The following is an 18,932-nucleotide window of genomic DNA, read 5'->3' as shown; positions in this document are numbered from 1 at the left end:
TGGATGAAAGGAATGTGCTCGCAGATGTTAATTTTTATATTCTCTTTGCAGGATGAGTTGGGATCAGAGACTTAATGAAATAGCAGTTCAGCTGTGCTCCTGCAGTGCAAGCCAGCCTGAGCCCGTTTATGACCTGAAGCAGGGCTTCCAAACCTTTCAATTAATAATGCAGCGTCTCACTGCCCCCAGCACTGCTGTTTGGTTCCATTGAAAACTTCACAGTTAATACAACCCCTGCCTAATTATGGGCTGGAACATCTTAAATGTGTGATAAAGTGGTAGAGATCTGCAGAAATGTTTTTCAAATGAGATGAAGAAGGTTTTAACAGGTGATTCACTGGGGAATTATATCACAGTAATGCAGTGAGAGGTGTGATTTTTGGCTCCTGTGGGAACAGTGTGATGTGAGTGGTGGGTCACAAACACACAGCTAATGTGTTTTTGTTACCTTTGTTCCACCAATCCATCTGCACTTCCCTGTCTTTCTGGGTTCTGTCAGGATTGAGTTGCTTCTGCAGCTCTGAAATGAAGAGAAGGAGCCTGGATTTGTCAAAAAGGAGATTCAGCTAAGGACTAGTAGGGATAGGGCAGGAAGACAGAGCTCTGATTGAAGGCAGAGTGTAACTTTGGTGCTGCTCACCCCTTCCAACCCCATCACTGTCAAGATAACTTCAAAAATAAGAACCTCTGCTTGTTCTTGTTTTTCCAAGAGTTCTGGAAAACCTGTCCTCAGTGCCCAGAAAACTGTGAGAAAGGCTGCCCAGGCAGCATGTAATTTCTTGGTAACAAACACAATCCCTCCCTCTATCTGCCCTGCCTTCTCTTCCCCTTGGAGAGAACATTGATTTGGAGTGACCCTGCAACTTGGCCCCACGAAGCAAGCCCTGCTTGTGAAATAAACAGCCGGGCTCTGAGCTGGCCAGTGCTGCCATCCATCCCCTGGCACCACGGGACTGGCTCCCTTTTATCCCTGGCACAGCCTCCAGCAATCCCAGCGCTGCTGCTGGCCTGGCTGGGAGTGCCTGAATTCACATCCACCACCTTCAGTCCTTCTGGGCAGGGGTTCATTCTGTGCTACCAGCTTTTCACAGCTAAACCTTGCAGTGGAGCAACACTTTGAAAGCTTTTGGGCTCTATGGTTAGCTAATTTTTTTTTCTGTATGTCTCTTCTTAGGCATTTTCTTTTTCCCCAATAAAATCAATGTGGTTGAGTGTCATGAACCCAAGGTTAAAAACTGCTCTGTCAGAGGCACTGATTTAGTTTTACCTTTTTCCTTAGTGGTGCTGTGTGCCAGTTTGTTTTGGAAGACAGTCCTGTCAGGGACAATGGTGATATTTTGGCTTTTATGTGTTTCTTTATATCAGCATCTATAACCCTGGAGAAATTAGATGGAATCCTTTCCTCTGAATCTCGTGAGCTGCCTGTTCTCTGGGCTCTTCTGGAGGCTTTCAGGAGTTCCTGGGTAATCAAACACTGCATGAGAGCAGCATCTGAGGGAGTGCTGAGCTACACCTCAGCACAAATCCAGAGGAGTGACGGTCCTGTGTCCAGCACCATCCAGGGCTTGTGCTCAGCTGAATTTGCATTATTTTCCTGTCTGGGGCAGTGGTTGGGCCTTGTCTCAGCCCTGCCCAGGAGGAAGGGCCAGGCTGGCACATCCTGCTCCTTTTCCATGCTCCAGAGAGGATCTGGTTTCCCTTTGGAAGGCTCCCCTGCTCTGCTGAGGATTCCCAATTTCCCCTGCCCCGCGCAGTTCTCGCTGCTCCCTCGCTCTGCTCTCCCTCTGCACAAGGGATTTTGGAACCCCTTCTGAAGGACAAAGGGATTTTGTTCTCCACAGTGGATTCTTTGTTGGAGATGGGTTGGGATTGTTCTGCTGCTCAGTGGATTAAAATCTTGGATATTCTGCCCAGTTTGGCTGGAGGGGCTGAGTGTCCCTCACATGGGAGACCATGGGGCTGCACACCAGGTAGCAAAACCAAAGTGGAAATCCAATTTTTTCCTGTGTTTGTGGGGCCAAATGTGATTTTTTTTTTCTCATTTCGCTGTGGTTTAGGAAGAGAATTTGGTCACTTGGATGCAAGTCCCAGGGATCCCCTCTGGATCTTGCACAGTGCCCTGAGCAGTGACCCTGCTTTATTCCAGATCCATCCCAAACGCAGCACCCACCTGTGCTTGTCTGTTCCTAACATTTTAAATCCATCTGCTTTTCTGTTCATATATTAAAGCATTTCTCTCCTCTCTTGAGGGTCATTTTACCTTCCAGGTAGGGAATTTGGGGAGAAATAAAATGGGAATAAAAGAAACATTGCTGGAAAGTGCGATATCAGATTTCACATGTCTTTTAGAGAGCTCATTTTCTTGATGGCCTGAATTTTTCCACATGTAGAATAATGTGAGAAAAGGTGTTCAGAGCATGTTTACTTTAAACTGCAGTAAACTGTAGTACTTCTAAAAATAGGCACCAGTTGAAATAAATGGAATATTTTTTACCTTTCTGTTCCACCTTTTGCTTCAAATCCGTATGAAGGAGACTGCACAATTTATTGGATTTACTTTCAATATGACCCTGTTGCAAGTGAACATCTCAGAATTAATGTTTGAAGCACGGTTGCTGTAGCGCATCCTGAGTGTGTTCATACCCACAAGGGACACTGAACACAGAATTTAATTTGTGTTACAGGATCATAGCCGTGGAATTTTCAGCCATTGGAGCAATGGGGGGGTTTTTAAACCCAAGTATCCACAAACAATACCCAAAAAACCCCAAAACCCAACCAAACAGAGGGAGGGTAGCAAATATTTTCTCTCTAGGGGGAATTATTCAAATCTGAGCTTTCACTAATTGAATTTGTCTCTCTTTGCCATCACATGACAATAAAGATATAAGGTAGGATTTCGTGCATTGAAATACTGCTTTAGCCCAAATTTTACAATTTGGGTAAAATTGTCGTGACTTGCTGTGACTTTGATTTATTTTTGAAATAGATGGCAGGGCTTCTGGCTTGGGTTTTTTCAGCTGGTCTTTGACTTATTTTTTATGTAACAAAGTCATTTAAGACTCTCAGTCTTGGTGACCAAAAAAAGAACATCTAGATCTGAAACCACCTTTGGTCTGGGAAACAACGTCTTCAACATGTTCCCATAATTATATTTCACTCACAAAAAATTTTTATTGATAATGCTTTTACATTTTCAATAAAATCACATTATCACACATTTCTTTTGCTGCCCAGTAAAGTGGAATGTCATGTTTGCTAAGCAAAAAAGAATATGGAATTGACTATTTTCTGCAGGGAGTATAGAGGATTCTTCTTCCTTTGTCTTCCTTCCTGCTCTCCTGTGTTCAGGATACCCAAACTGCTGCCCTTGGCTGGACTCAGGAGCTGGGCTTAGCCCAGAGCTTGGTTCTTCTCTGAGCAAAGACAAAATGATCATTGTGCTAACTTTTAGTCCCTCCTAGCTGACTTTGGATGGTTGATGCAGGTTTTTCCTGGGAGAGCTGGCAGAAAGGCTCAGAGGTTGCTCCTGGGGTGCAGCACAAACCTGTCCTGTCAGAGAATTCCTTTCTGACCCTACAGCCAACCCTGGTGTTCTTTATCTGGGGATCAGTGTAGTTTTACCATTTACTTCATCCAAATCATGCCTGCCACATAATTGAAATCTTGTTTTAGCCACAGTTTGCACGAGTACAGGTACTCTGAGCAGAAAAAGCAACACTTTTTTCACAGTTTTGTAAGAGTTACCTAAATGGGGCATGATCTTAGTGAGAGCTGCAAATTCATGAAGTAATCTCGTGGTCTAAAGTTAGACCCAAGCCTGAGTTCATTGTTGGGCTGGAAGTGAACAAAGCCTCACAGTCACAACTGTTGAGGTGTGAAAGCTGCAGTTTGACAGAGGAAATATTAAGGAGCTCTGCCAGACCACAGCATTAAAATTTATTTCACCCTGCTTTCTTTGTGGCAAATCTGCTGCCCTGTTTCTTCCCATGCCATCAATTCTTGCCTCCTTACCAAGGAGACTCCCTCAGCTGGTACCTGGTGTTTTTAGGTGCCAGGGAAAGTACCAGGTACCTGAATTTTTCAGGGAAAATTTTCAGCCATTGTTGAAGTGTGCAGCAAAGATTTTTTTATTTATTTTATGTATTTATGAAACAGTTTGTGGAACTGAAGCACTTCCCCAGCCAAGGCAGTTGATGTAGCCATGGTGTTTTGTACAGCTGTGCTTTTACAGCATGAGGGGAGAGAATTTCAGATGAGTAGTCAGTTTTTCACACTACCTCTGGAGAAGCAAATAGGGTAATATTGGATTGGGGGACGCAAATTTGCCATTTTATGCCCGTTGCACTGTAGTTTTTGGTACATAATGCAGCGTTTTCAAGACCTGTTAAATAGAAATTATCTCTAATTTTGATTAACAAGGTATTTTTGGAAGGATCCTCTAGCGAGCCTGCTGCAGGCTGCCAGTGATGCTGCTGCACCAAATTCTGGCTCCTTTGTGAGGCTTTTGAAGGGAAGAGGAGGAAAGTGGGTGGAGGTGATTGAATGCAGAGGTCACTATTTAATGTCCCTGCCTGCAGTGAGGAGCAGAACGTGTCCCTGCTTGGCAGGCAGGGGCAGCTGGAGGAGCCAGCACAGAGCAGTCACTTGAATCACTGATTTTGGTTTTGGCCATGGGTTTTCTGGCGCACAAATCCCTGTACAGTGGTAGCCAGAGCTTGCTTCCAGGAGTAAGTGCTTTTCATATGTTTTGTAAATGGAGGAGAAGAGGCTTTTTGCCAATTTTTTTCCACATGTGTATGTGACTTTCTAGTTTCCTAAATTAGCTTTTTGTTATGATAGCAGAAAGTCAGTAAAATATGTGGCAGATAAAGGAATCAGTAAGTTGCCGCTGAAAGAAATCTGTCATTTATAATAAAGAATACTTCCAAGATCTGATGTCTTAGCAGCATGTTTTAATCAGGCTGTTGCCATTAATACTTAATTTTTTGTTGTTCTGTAGTTTGCTGTTTTATTATGCTCTCCAGATAGGCCTGTTTAATGTACTCTAAAGGAAATACAGACTACTGTGACTCTGTTTACAGTGGTTGATCTACTATTTCCCAGAATTAAGTCCTATTTAAGCTCATCTTAAATCATCTCTTCTGTAGAAGCAACCCTGAAATAAAGTAGTGGTGCAGAATGCTGGTTTTTGGGATAAGGGATTTTGTTTGTTTTTGTCTGAGTGAAGGTTGCAGAAGTGATCAGCAATGATACAAATAATATAATTTGTAATTCTTCATGGCATGTCTCTCATGGTGACCCAAGATTTCCTCCTGAGAATGGATTAATTTATTGTCTTTGGTCAAGCAAGTGAAGCAGATATGCCTGGAAGTGCACACTTTTCAGATTGCCTGCAGCCTGTTTCACACAGATCTGCTTTCAGGGGAATTTCCCAGTGCCAGGGCTGTCAGTCCTCTCCCACTGTACAAACACCCAGAGCAGGCAGCTGGCCACATCTGCACAGGGACTCGGTGCTGCATTGCAATTCTCTGCCGAGAACTTGTTCTGATGACTTGTTGAATTGAGTAATTTGTGGTGGCTTCCCTGCTTGGTATTTGATATCTCAAATCATGTGATTATTTTTATTTTGTGCATGAACTGGAATTTTTATGCCATTTATCCCAATTTGTGTTGGCACACACTGATTCTTGTGTTTGCCATAGTGGAATAAAACATGCAATAGTTTAGAAATTTGTTCCAAGCTATTTGTTATTCAATCTCCTAATGATTTTTAGAATATAGCAATAGAAAATAAAATAAATTTTATTTTATAGTATCTTTTTCACATCTGTATTGCTTTTGTGAAGATCTTGGCTTTTCAGCATATGCCATGAAAGTAAATTTTGGTCTTGAATCAATAGAAAAAGCTGCCCTTGAAGGTCTTCATGCCCTACTCATTCCTGGAAATTTGGCCTGAAGAACATGAGGCAACTCCTCTCACTAATGAGAGTTTGTCTGCAGGTATTGAAAAAAGTAATTAAAGGTGTGATGCCCATTAATTAAAGTCTGTTTAATGCTCTTGCCCATGATTTTTTTAATAGAATGGCCCGAGGTCATAGTAATTCAATCCAAGACCTTAAAGGTAAGGACCTTGATGACAAACACCACAACTGAAGAATTTTAAGTTGGGTTTTTTTCCCCTAAAAGTTAATAAACTTGTCAGGAATTCACTCTCATGGGTAAATCAGTCTGTCAGATGAAGAACAAAAACGAGCGAGGGCAGTGCTGGGATTTTCTTTCAAGGAGTTTTATTCTAACCTGCCCAAGGTCTGCACCATGTCAGCCTTCAGCTGGCAGGACAAAGGCACATGTGGGTTTCTGGGCTGTAATTAATGCTCAGACTTTGTGCATTACAAGCAGGCAGCGGGACAGAGGAAATTGGGAGGGGGGATAGGATATGGCAGCGCTGTGTCTGTGCAGCCCATACCGAGTCACAGGAAGGAAGCTTGCTGCCAGAGTAGTGTGTATTTTGTTTTTCCAGTCTTTGGTGACTCCTGGAGCTCTCAGACAGATTTCAGACCCCTCTGGTGTCTCCCTGTCAAGGCACACTTGTTAAAACACGACTTTTGCTGTTGTGGACGTTCCGCTGGGGCCGTGGCTCCCGCTGGCCAGAGAAAGGCAAACAGAGCTGGACATCCTCTGTTTCCACAGAGCTGTCCCAGGGCTCTGAGGGGCTGGGAAGAGCTGCTGGCCTGACAAACCTTGTGTTGAGTGGAAGCACTTTCAGCCAGGCTCCTAAGTGGTTAAAATAAAGCACATTCCTGCTGACTGCATGGGCTGGTGTCAAGCGAGAGCAGAGCTGCTCTATAGGCAGACACTACGTCACGGTGTTATCTTTGTTTAGCTTGTCTGTGCTCTATCATGTTGCCCAACAGTTTTAATAAAAAAAGAGAAGGAGGAGGAGAAGGAAAAAAAAAAAAAAAAAGACTAGTATGAATAGTTGTAAGTAGAAGTATCTGAAAGCAGCAGATCTGGAGTGCCTTCCACCAGCTGCTGGCTGAAACAAAGAGAAGCATTATGAGAGGCACAATAAATGTGTTTGCTATCTCTGCTCTCAGTTGCAGGGCAGACACAAGCCGTCACAGTAATGAATTTTGAAGCCTGGAGTTTGGACTTGGGGAATTTATAAAACACAGTTGTTTTATCAGAGTGTTGCCTTGCCAGCTGTGTGATGGGAGTCTGGTTTCCATGGAGTGTGGTCAGCTGGGGGAGACAAATCTAGTCCCTGAAACAGCATTTGGGGCCATAGTCTCCTCTGTGGTTTCTCTCTCTCTGCTTAAAATTCACATTTGGTAAGGAGGGAAGTATTGGGGAAGGAGTTGTATTTAAATGAAGAGCACTTTTAGCCCTAATCAAATAAAACTCAGGATGCTGTGCAAAGCCAGTAGAGGAATTTGCATTTTATCCCTCTAAACAATGTAAAGAGATTGTTTCCTAGATTTTCCCTGTTGTCTGGATTCTTTTTGGCATTGTCCTCCTGCCTGGTGTGGGCAGGAGGGGTTGTACAAACTGAACTGTTCTGTCTGTCCTGTAAGAGACTCTCACTGCTCCCACCTGTTCAAAGTTTGGTTAATTTGATTAATTTTGGCCCAGTGGTGCTGGTCAGATCCTGGTATGTTTAGCTAAAGTCTTGCTGTTCCCTGCATAATCAGGAAAATGCATTACCAAATTGGATAGCCTTTCATTAGAAGCCCTTCCTTTCTTTGCTAAATTTCTTTAAAATAGATTACTTCCAGCACACAATAGCATTTTTACCAGATTTTATTTATACTCAGTCTGAATGTCAATATATAAATGCTGTTCTTACCATACATAGAAAAAACGAGTTTTTTAATTTTGAACTAAAATGTCCCAATTTTGGTAATTGTATAGTATCAGGTGCTGTTTGGGGAAAAAGGGCAGGTTTCCGATTTACTGGATTGAAGAATGTCTAGAGATTTTTGATGTTTTGTAAACACCCAAGTTAGCTTTACATGGGTATTTAAACTGCCCAAGGCACTTCGGAGTTGCTCAGGAGTCAGTGGGAGTGAGGTGCCCACGTGGAATTTGTAATTGCAGTTGTGGAATTTTGTGTTGGAGTCCCCAGAAGTGATGGGATATATTGCAGGGAGAAGAGTGATTGTGCATGGGTGGGAGGACACAGCCTGCAGCCTCAGGTGCTGAAAGCTTTATCTTTTGACATTGCTTTTAGATTATTCCTTTTCAAAGACAGGAGTGAGGGAGATTCCTCATGGAGAGGAACCGGTGTGATGTGGTTTCCTTTGAAAGTTTAGAACATGAACACTCTGTAGGTGGGGGTTTCTATTGGCAAAATACAAAGGAAAAATGCACAAATGTACTGATCTGAAAACAATTTCCAAAAGATGTTGTGTTGATAAAAGCTTTTTTCATGGCTCTGGGGTGGTTGTGGGTGCTTCTCGATTAATGTTTGGTTGGAACGGGAGAGCTCTGGGTGTTTGCCCCAGAGCATTTGGAGCAGGGCACAGTTTTTGCTATTCAGAGCTGAGATGGAAAGTTCCTATTTAGATTTGGTGCCAGAGTCTTTAATAGAAATCATGGCTTGTGGTGTATTATAGGTCAGCGTATATTTGCTAGTTTATATTATGCTGACTAAATTGGCAGAATGCTTATTTTTACTGGTAAACATTCAGGAGGTTTTCTCCTTGCTCCTTCTTTTTCCAACAAAATGTTATTTGTCATGTGTAGGAATTAAGGCAGCATTTTATAAATCATCTGCCTCGGTGATGATGTGAAAATGTGTGGTGGCACACAAAGATTTCCATTGTCAGGTACCAGAGGGCTCTAGATGGAGTTAACTTAGGCCTAATTTTAGGTCTGGAAATTATGGCTGTGTAAAAAACAAAATGCTTCTGGCAGTGTAGGAAAAATACAAATTTTAAACTCTAGCAAAAGCAGCTATTTCAGGGATATTACCAGAATAGGTAACCCAGGTTAATTTAGCTCCTCTCCGAGCCCCTGATGACACCCCAAAAGCACTTTTTTTACACCTTTAAATCCCTATAAGGTCTAAATATGACCTGAGGATGTGAGTTCCAGTGAAGTCCATAGTGGTGAAGTGCAGTGCTGTGCTCCAGGCTATAGGAGTAGTGAGACATTTAATTGAAATGGGAAAAGCCCTGGTCACACTTTAATGCCTGCTTAGCAACGATGTGTCCTGTGCTCCTGCACAGCCAACTGTGCAGCATTGCTGGGATTGCTTCCACACAGCTCCCATGTGCTGGCTACGGCTTTTTCTGGGAAATGTGCGATTATATAAAAACTTACCATCTACTCAGTCTGCCGCCAGCTGCAAATTAGCATTTCTGTGATTCCTCTGCTGAAGAGTTGTTCATCGATCCAAACGTAATTTTAAAGTATAGAGAAAGACATTTAGGGACGTACTTAAAAGTTGAATCAGCAAGTTCCAGTTTCCCCCCTAATTTTTCCTTTGCATAGTTATATACCAGACAAGCTTGTTTTGGACAGTGTTTTATAAAGGGAATCATCTGAGAATCTGAACGTTTATTCAGTTTTGGATCTGAAATATTTGGCATTAACATGAACTGTAGCCCTGGAATTTATAACCGCGACTGTAAGAAGAAGAACAAAGCTTTTATTTCTCTGTGATAGTCATGGTTTGCAGAGTGAGGTAATCACAGCCCGGCGCTGGGACTGCAGCCTGCCAGGGGAGGAATCTGAGTGAAAAAGCTGAGGGGCAATCTGAGTGAAAAAGCCGAGGGGGAATCTAGTGAAAAAGCTGAGGGGCAATCTGAGTGAAAAAGCTGAGGGGCAATCTGAGTGAAAAAGCTGAGGGGGAATCTGAGTGAAAAAGCTGAGGGGGAATCTGAGTGAAAAAGCTGAGGGGCAATCTGAGTGAAAAAGCTGAGGGGCAATCTGAGTGAAAAAGCTGCTGCAGAGATGGGTTAGTTCAGCTTTTGGGATCATCCGGGGTGAGCTGCCCCTCTCCTGCTGCCTTTTCTCAATGCTTGTTCCAGCATAAAGCATGGTTTGGGATGCCTTGTACATCCTACAGCAGTGTGCAGTCTTGGGGAGGGTACTGGGGAATTTCGGGGGGCGTTACTGGGGAATTTTGGGGGGTTTTGCTGGATGGCTGTCCCCGTTGTCCCCGTGGCGGTGACCCTGTCGTGTCTCCCCGCAGGTGAAGCGGCGCTGAGAGGGGAGCCCCGAATGCAGCCCCTGCAATCCCCCGCGCTCAGCAACCACCGCACGGGCCCGCCGCCCATCAGCCCCAGCAAGAGGAAGCTCAGCATGGACCAAGGGGACGAGGAGCTGGACTGTGAGAACGACCACGTCTCCAAAATGAGCCGCATGTTCAACCCGCATCTGTAAGTGCCTCGCATCGGTCCCCGCGTGGAACTGAGCTCTGCGTGCTAAAATCTGCTGGAATCGTGTCCTGGCTCCAACTCTGTGCTCGGTTTTCTCCTTTGTTCCAGCTTGTGTGAGAGATCTGCACAAGAGCCGCCGTGATTAGATGGGTTTTCATGCTTTCTTTTGTTTTTGTACAGCGTGAAGTAACAGGAATTAGCTCAGCCTAACTATTTATAGCACGCCATACGTATTCACCTTGCGATTTCTGCAGTATTGTTCCCTCGTTCTTTGTAAGGCGCTCCTTTCACTTCCCCCCATTCTGAGGCTCTCTGGCTGGGGGTGGGGAGGCGGCAGCAGCAGCAGGAGGAGGAGGAACACAAGTGCTTTGCATTTTTCCAAGGCCAGGAGCTCCGAGCCAGCTGCTTCCTGGGCTGCCTTGACAACTGGGCAAGCTGCAGTTGTTGCTAAACATTCCTGCTCTGACAGTCAGGTGTGGAATGTGCCGGCCAGGTAAGGCCTTGATGAGCTGTGTTGGGCAATCAGCAGATGCCATTCCTGGGAATTCGAGCCTGGCTGGCACTGCTGGAGAATTCCTGTCATTCCTGCCTGGAGGAGGCATGGATGGAGCTCCTGTGGCTGCTGCCTCAGCTCCTGCAGCCCCGGCATTCCGTGCATTCCACAGTCATGGGATGTGGACAGAGGGATTTATCCTGCCATAAATCACCGAAGCCTTACTCACAGGCTGGGCCCGCAGTCTGCAGCCTTGGAATTTGTTACAAATCCGGAATCCAGCGCTGAAGTAATGCAAAACAATAAAAGCTCACTTCTCATTTACAACATACCTCCTCCTCTCCCTAAAAAAATTAACTATTCATAGCCTTTCTCTGGGGCCAGCAGGGCTTGGAAAGAACCATGTGCTGCATTTCTGGATGCGTGACATAACTGAGGAGATTTATGGCATTTTTGAAATGTTATGTAACTTTATGGGGGAAAAGTGTGATTTTTTTTTTTTTAAGGCTCATTTTCTACTGATGAAATAAAACACAGCTGGCGGTTACATACATTATAACACTTTATATAGCGGAGGCCATAAAAATAATGAAGTCTGAACCAACAGGCTCATGTGCAACCAAGGTTCAAAACTAAAAGATGCAGGCAGTTATTTCATGTGATCCCTTAGCTAAATGTCAGAGCTGTCTCATATTTTCCAGTGTGCTACATTTTTATGTTGTTTTTTTTTAATAGATTCTTTCTGTGATTTCATATATGAGACATGCGTCTTTTCTTCTTGTAATAAAAAGCACAGGTTTTCTACCCAGGGTTCATGTGACTTAATCGGTTTCAATTAAACTATCTGAGGCAGATGAATTATAATCTAAAATAGCATCCATGAGGCCATCTCTTTTTCTGCTTTATTTTGTAAGTTTGATCTGGCCATACAAAAGTATGCTTTCAATGGAATATTATAAAAACTCAAACATTTGTGATTAATCTGAAATAGCTGGATTTCTGTGTATTTCAGATATATCAGGAAAATTCACAAACATTTTCTGAATTTTATTGTCATTTCCGTGCCTCAAATGAAGTTTTTTTTTTTTGACTGTTTTTCATATTTTCCATCTTTTTCTGATTCTGATGTTCTGGTTTAACTATAGCATTGGATTACTCAAGCCTTGTGGATCTGTCCAGAGCATTTTATTTGGGACGTGGAAAGTGTGCTATGGAAGCTTGGCTTGTTCACACCCAAGGAAACATAGTAGATTTGGGGAAAGAATTATTTTCTGGAGCACGATAATGGCAGCCATTGCAGTGACTTGGAGGTTCTGGAAGTATAAGGCTGACAACGTTCAGTTTAGAAATCCAAGTGTGTGAGAGATGTGTAGTGTGGAGATCAGGTGACACAGTGTCTGTGGTGTCAGCAAAGACATTTCTGTGACTGAGACTGTAAAGATTAGTTTGAGGCTGTGTATTTTGAACTTTTCAGGGCCAAGTTCCCTGAAAGCACAGGATGAAAGTGTTCCTGACACAAAACTTGGGCACAGCTGACAGAAGTCTCTATAACCTCCAGCAGCAGCTCTTGTTCAGGCCTTTGGGTCTTTGTGATGGTGCTGGTAGAACTGGAAAGCAGTTGTGTATTCATTCTCTTAACACCAGCATCTTCTGGCTGGAAATGTAATTAAATAGGCCAAGAATTGTGTGTTTGGTTCATTATAAATGGTGGAATCTTTTCATTAGCAATTTGATCTTAACTCTGGGGTAGCAGCACCCCACTGTGCTTCAGCGGGAATGAATCCATTGAAAGGCTTTGGATGTGTTATTAGAAATCCAGTTACGTCAGCCTTTTGTTGGGAAACGGAGTGCTTTGAGACATTCCCTGCTCAGGTGTAATTCCCCGAAGGATCATTTGTGAGCTGGACTTGGGTATGTTTACTTTTATTGTGGAAAAACACAACTATTGGAGTGCAGTCTCTGGAGCAGAGTGAATCAAATGCCCTGGCAAGCCTAGCAGGATCCTCAAATGTGTAATGGAATTAATGTGCAAAGAACACTATCAAATGTGCTTTTTCAGAGGAGAGAATTCTCAGTGTTAGGATAATAACATACTTGAGAACTTGTGGATTAATTTTTTTAAAAACCAGCATGTGACACTGCCTCTCTTTCATGTACTTCTATAGCTTCTGTTTTTGTGGTGGTAGGAGTTTTGAAGACCCATAAACTCCTTGGCTGGGAAAAACAAGTACTTCCAAATTAAAATATAGTGACAGTTAATATGAAATTCCCTTATTTGAATTTCACACTTTCTGGTGTGTCCCTCAGTTGTTTAACTTGAAATGCACTCACTGAAGTTAAAAGTCTTGCTGAAGTAAAAGGTGCTTTTGGCTTTCGTGGCTTCCTCTGTGGAGGAGGAGGGAGCTTGTTTTGAGGCTCGGCTTGAAACATGGCTTTATTTTCCCGTGAATTCACTAAAACCACGGCGGTTTACAGCAGAATGATTGGGAAATAGGATTACACGAGAATTCTGTGGGGTGCAGGGGCGGGTGGCTCCGGGGGCGGGGAGCGCTTGTTGCCGGGCCCGGCCTCCTCCTGCCCTGTCTCCCTCCTTCCCCGGCTCCTTCCCGGGCTGTCGGAATCTGTAGGTGTTGGTGATTCCGAGATTGTAGAAAGTCTCTGTCTCTCTGCCCCATTGCCAAAGCAGAAGCCATAGTTCGTCTGTGCTGTTTTCAAGGTTGTTTATTTTTGCTTATCTATAACAAGTTCTGCTGCCCTGCCGCAGCTCTGTCCTGCAGGGCAGCGTGTGGGGCTCTGCCCTCAGTGGGATGGTACAAACATTATATACCAGAAATTACGTGTACTATATTTACAATAATGTGCCAATATCTATCATCTACGTTGAACAGTGTGTCCCCAGCCTAAACCAATAGAAAAATGCCAACATCACCAAGAACATGGAGGTAAGGAAGAAGAAGGAGGAAGAACAGGATCAGGCCCACTTTCCTCCATCTTAGAACCCCTGACCCCCCTGTACAAAGTAAAACCCCCCTGTACAGGTGTTAAAACCCCCTTGTACAATACTAAAAAATTTTACCCTCTAATTTGTGACTACTTTTACTATACCATCTAACCCTCTGTGACTGCTTGTTCCACCTTTAAAGTTGGTAATTCATTCCATGGTTCAAACTCAAAATCACAGCTGTTTTCTGCTGTTTGCCAGGGTCTAAAATGCTTCTGACCAAGGCCTGGAACCTCTGAAAATGTCTGAGGGACATTTTGAGTTCCGACACCGGGCCCCTGACTTCCCTGGCTCCCTCCCTCTCTCCTGCTCTCCTCCCTCCCTCTCTCCTTCCCTGGCTCCGTCCCTCACTCCTCCCGTGCTCCCTCCCTCCTTCCCGCTCTCCTGCTCCCTCTCTCCCTTTTCTTCCCTCCTTCCTCTCCCTCTCTCCTCCCGGGTTCTTTGCCACCCAGCAGGGCTCCCTGTTCCCCTCCTTCCCTCCCGGTTCCGCAGTCCCGGGCACACAAAGGCCGCCTTGTCCCGGCCGCCCCGCTGCCCTGAGTCCCCATTGCGGGCACAGCGCTGCCCCTTCCAAAGAAATGGCCTTTGGAATTCAGCCGGGGACCATTATTTTTGTTCTTGTGCTGAGTACCTCAGCCTGGAAGCTGGCTTTTTGGGACTGCGATGGCAATTTATTTGTGTATAAAAATCTTCCTACAGCTAAATGTTTGCAGCTGTGAAGTCAAGGGAATAATTGTCTCGGTTTGTGTGATAAATAATTTGGCTTTTTCTTGTAGTAAAAGGTTTGCACATGAATAAGTCGCTTTAGTGTGTATCATATAAAATGACGTGTAGTTTCAGACTCTTCAAATTCTGGGCTGTCTTCAGTTTTGTTACACTGAAGAATGATGTCAATCCCACCCAAAACACTCCAGAAGCTGCCTTACACCGCAAGTTTTTTACCATGAATATCCAGTGGCATTTGCTCACTTTAATGACACTGCAATAGAAATAGTGGGGCATCCTTTAAAAAAGTGCTAAAAGTTACCTTTATTTGAAGACCGTGGAATAATTCAGGCTAGAACAGACTATTTCATCCAACCTCCTGCTCAGAGCAGGCTCAGCTGCATCTTCAGCAAGTTTAGAGCTGCTCAAAGGGAGAAATTTTGAGTAAGATTTGAAATATTGAGTTCCTCGTTAGAAGGGGATTCTTGTCACCTTCCTCCTTAGCTTGCTTGAGAACGCAGGGTGGAAATGTTTTGCAGAAAATCAGGTCCCTGTTGTGGAGGAACGTGGCTCCAGCAGGGCTTGAAAAGATGCAGAACGGGCTCTCAGAGGTAGCGTGGGAGTTGTCAGAGAAGCTCTTTGCTGCTCCTTGGGTTCCAAATTTCATGTGGCATTGAGAAATATGTTTCCACTGTCATTTTATTGTGACGAATTGGAGTGGGGAAAAAAACCCAGCACACAGCTGAGAACACTCAGTGTCTCTCATCTGCTGAGTGAAGTGTCTTCACTCAGTCCTCGGCACAAATGTGCCCTTGAAGGATTTTGGGGTTCACCTGGGGCTTTCAAAGAAGTCCTGTTGGAGCTGAACTCCTCAGTGGAACTGAGCCCATGTGGCTCTTGTTGATTAAGTGGACAAAGGATCACAAACTGATTTTACTAATTTTTTTTCCTTTTCCTGTCTGCGTTGCTTGAATGGTGGAGTGAATCAGACACTTTCTTATTTATTAATGGAGATCACACAGTGCACAAACTTAAATTGTTTTCAAGAAATATATGTTAAATGGAACCTTCAGAGACAGACTTGAAAGAGCCACCATATCTGAGTTAATATTTAACACAGAGTTGTGCAGTTCTTAGCCACCGGGGAATTTCAGAAAGCACTCCAGTCCCTTTCAGTTGAAGCACATGTGAAAGGTTTGTTAGGAACAGTTTCAGAGCTAAAAGCAATTTGATTGATAGCTTATCAGTACTTCACAAAAAGACCTATCTGTCAAAATTTGGGTAGATGTTGAGGTACTTGAAAAACCAGGCAATGTTAGCTCAGGTGTCTCCTCCACTTGCAGATAGAAGGGGTTTGTTAGCCAGCTCCAGATTTCTGCTTTGATACCATGTTGTGCACTTTCATTTTCCCTCTTTTGTGGAGGAGCATGACCCTTCCACGGTGTGGCAAGTCTCCAAGTGCCTCTCCAAGGGCAAAGCTGTGTTAGTGTTTCCCAGAGGGGTTTGATCACCCACTTAGGGAAGGCATCTGGGGTGCTGTAGACTCAGGGATGGAATGGGAACCACAGAATCACAGAATAGTCTGAGCTGGAAAGAATCCACAAGGATCATTGAATCCAACTCTTAAATGAATGGGGACTCCCTTGAGCCCTGATGTTGGATTTTTACCCCAGGGTAAAAGCAAAATTTTACATTGTGTGAATCAACTTATGTCTACAAGGGGTGAAATTCAGCACCAATCCAAAATCCTGAGATCTTAGAAAGAAACAAGAAAAGAACCAGTAACCTTTGCAAACATACTCTGGATGTATATCCAATCCCATGGAAACAAAGGTTTAATCTCACTTCTTTCTATTTAACCATTTTCCCAGATGTTTCCTGCAGTTTGACAGATGTGCCTTTTACTAGAAAGTTGTGCTCTTGAGAATGGGAGTGTTATGGACACCGTTGCTATAGACAATGACTGTGTGAGGGTAAGGTTTGGAATAAAACCTTACTTTAATTTCTACTTGAATCAGTAGTTTTGTTCCCCAGGCTGGCAGTGCAGATGCTGTAGGATGGCAGACACAGCCAGGCAGGTTTAACTTCTTCCTGCAGCATTGCCAGGTGCTGGCAGACTGCTGGAATTCCCAAACAAAATGATCTGGGGAGGAAGCTGAGGGATCCCAGGGAATCCTTGAGCTACGGGGCTGGGGGTTGTGGGATGCCCCGAGGCTGGGCAGAGGCTGGGTTGGTTTGAGGATTAGCCTCGAATAAAGAGGAAGGGAATAAAAGGGCTTAGTTGCCATTGGGGCCTGGAGGGTTTGATCCCAGTGCTGGGGTCTTTTTCCCAGTGGGAATTCTGCAGAGATGGATCCCATGTGGGAGGAGCCTGGTGGGGATGAATCCCCAGCTGGATTGGTCCCACTGTGGGTGATGGACCTGTGTGGGTGGGTTACAGAACCACAGAACATTCCAAATGGAACAGGACCCACAAGGAGCATCAAGTGCAGCTCTTCAGCGAGTGGCCCAGAAGGGCACTGAAGGCACAGCTGTGGTGGTGTTAGGTGTGGGTGGATCCCATGGAGATGGATCCTCTGTGGACATGACTGACAGCCCTGACATGAGCCATGTTCTGCTGCCCAAATGATGCTTCATAAACCTGTGTCACATTTTTAATCAGTAACTGGCATGATTCACAAACCATTACCTTCAAAAGGGAGTAAGCAAAATCCCCAAACATTAAGTCTTCCCTAAACCAGAAGCTGCTGTGAGAGGAGACTGTTGATTGTATGGTGTGGGGTGCTTGAGCTGCAGAAATGCCCTCCAAACACTCATCTGTTGCTGCTGGGGTCCATTTGGTTACCATCTTTTCAAGGAAATATTTTACTATATTGGTCTGAATAGTTGTGCAATATACAATGAAGCTGTTACTGTTTTTATAGTGCTTCTAGAGTTTTTGGTAATTCAGATTTTATTAGCAATTACAAACAGTTTCAATAAACTTTTAGTGAAGTGTTTATTCCTTCTTTAAAACAGCCTGTGAAAAAGTCTAATTTCGTGAAACCAGTTGTTTAAACACTGCTCTTGGTCTAAAGGCCTAGAGCCTGGGTATTTTGTGAGAATTTTTTAAATGTCTGGAAGTGAGTTATTGTAATTTCTCAGCTTTATCTGCTTCACCTCTGCTAATGTTACAGTGTGTATCTGATGGTTAGAGACTATAATTGTAAGTTTTAAGGATCCCAGGCCCTTTTCTCTCTTTCTCTTTAGACCCAGTGAAGCTGGAAGGGGAGGCTGTGTAGTCCCGTTTTCTCCTGATGATTTGGCACAGTGAATTCCAGCACTGTGACCTTATTTTCAGAGGCTGGTTTGTGTTGTTAAAGCTCTTACCAAATTAACTGGCCATGCTCATGCTGTTGATACCTTTTGCTTCCCCTGTCATCTATTTGAAGAAAATTATTAATCTGCTTCTCTGTTGTAAAATTCAACTTCATGCAGGCTTTTAGGTGGTGGAACTAGGGGAAATTTCATAGACTTGTGAGAATTTGGGGTTCATGGACTGATTTAAGCTTTTACCCACTTCTACAAAAACAGTTCCATGACAGGCACTGGGTGACGATCAAAAGTGCTTTTTCCAAATAAAAAAAAGTAAAAAGTATTGCAGGGAACAAACCAGTGAATCCTCTAAGAGAATGTAACTGGCATTTTGTATTTCCTTTAACACTCCTGCCAGGTTTCACCACTGCGTTTGAACAGCAGCAGGTTTTCCCAGAGCCTGCAGGACAGCCAGAAGGGCCCTGGCAGTGCTGAGTTCCCGTGGCTGATCCTGGTGCCCTGGGACACGACCCACTGCAGCATTTGATGTGCAGCCTTTGCCCTGACATTGGCCCAGGGTGTTCTCTGAGTGATCATAAATAGTTTTTATGGTATTTTCCAGTGACTGGGTATAGAAGGCTCATTGCATGTGCCAAGTTTGACTTCAAAAGGAATTAAAAAGCTGCACATGACCCCTCTGATGGATGGGTAGAGTGCAGGAGGACATGTGCCAGAGGTGTTTGGGTGGGCACTGCAGTGGGTGCAAATGAATCCCTTCACAGACTGTCCCTCTGACCTCTCTGACCCTGGAGATGTTTCCATTAAGGCCTCCCTGCTCTTTCCCTACACTCAGGTTTTCCTTCCTCCTTGTTTGAAATCTGGAGTGTCTCTTCTACCTCATATTTTTATCATTTGCTCTCCTGGAAGTTCTCCCCTCCAAGCATCCCAAGTGCCTTAAGCACTTGAAGCAGCTCAGAGTTCAGCAAGGATCATTTAGTTTCCCTTCCAGCAGTGATTTGATGTTCTAGATCCCATCCTGGTCATCCCAGTA

The 18,932-nt window shown here is 44.1% G+C and overlaps 1 protein-coding gene across 3 annotated transcripts in view; it reads left to right on the top strand.

Annotated features, from left to right (window-relative positions):
* The window catches only part of VGLL4 (vestigial like family member 4), a 78,533-nt gene that overhangs the window by 43,021 nt on the left and 16,580 nt on the right, over positions 1-18,932 (top strand). For all 3 annotated transcript variants that reach the window (XM_030283328.4, XM_030283329.4, XM_002187365.7), the window contains one exon: positions 10,202-10,388. In XM_030283328.4, the coding sequence (XP_030139188.4) occupies positions 10,202-10,388 (187 nt within the window). The remainder of the gene's footprint in view (positions 1-10,201; positions 10,389-18,932) is intronic.

The sequence above is a fragment of the Taeniopygia guttata genome, chromosome 12 (genome assembly GCF_048771995.1).
Source record: "Taeniopygia guttata chromosome 12, bTaeGut7.mat, whole genome shotgun sequence".
Lineage (NCBI taxonomy): Eukaryota > Metazoa > Chordata > Aves > Passeriformes > Estrildidae > Taeniopygia > Taeniopygia guttata.
The sequence above is the reverse complement of the archived record's forward strand: the minus strand, read 5'-3'. Positions and strand labels throughout refer to the sequence as shown.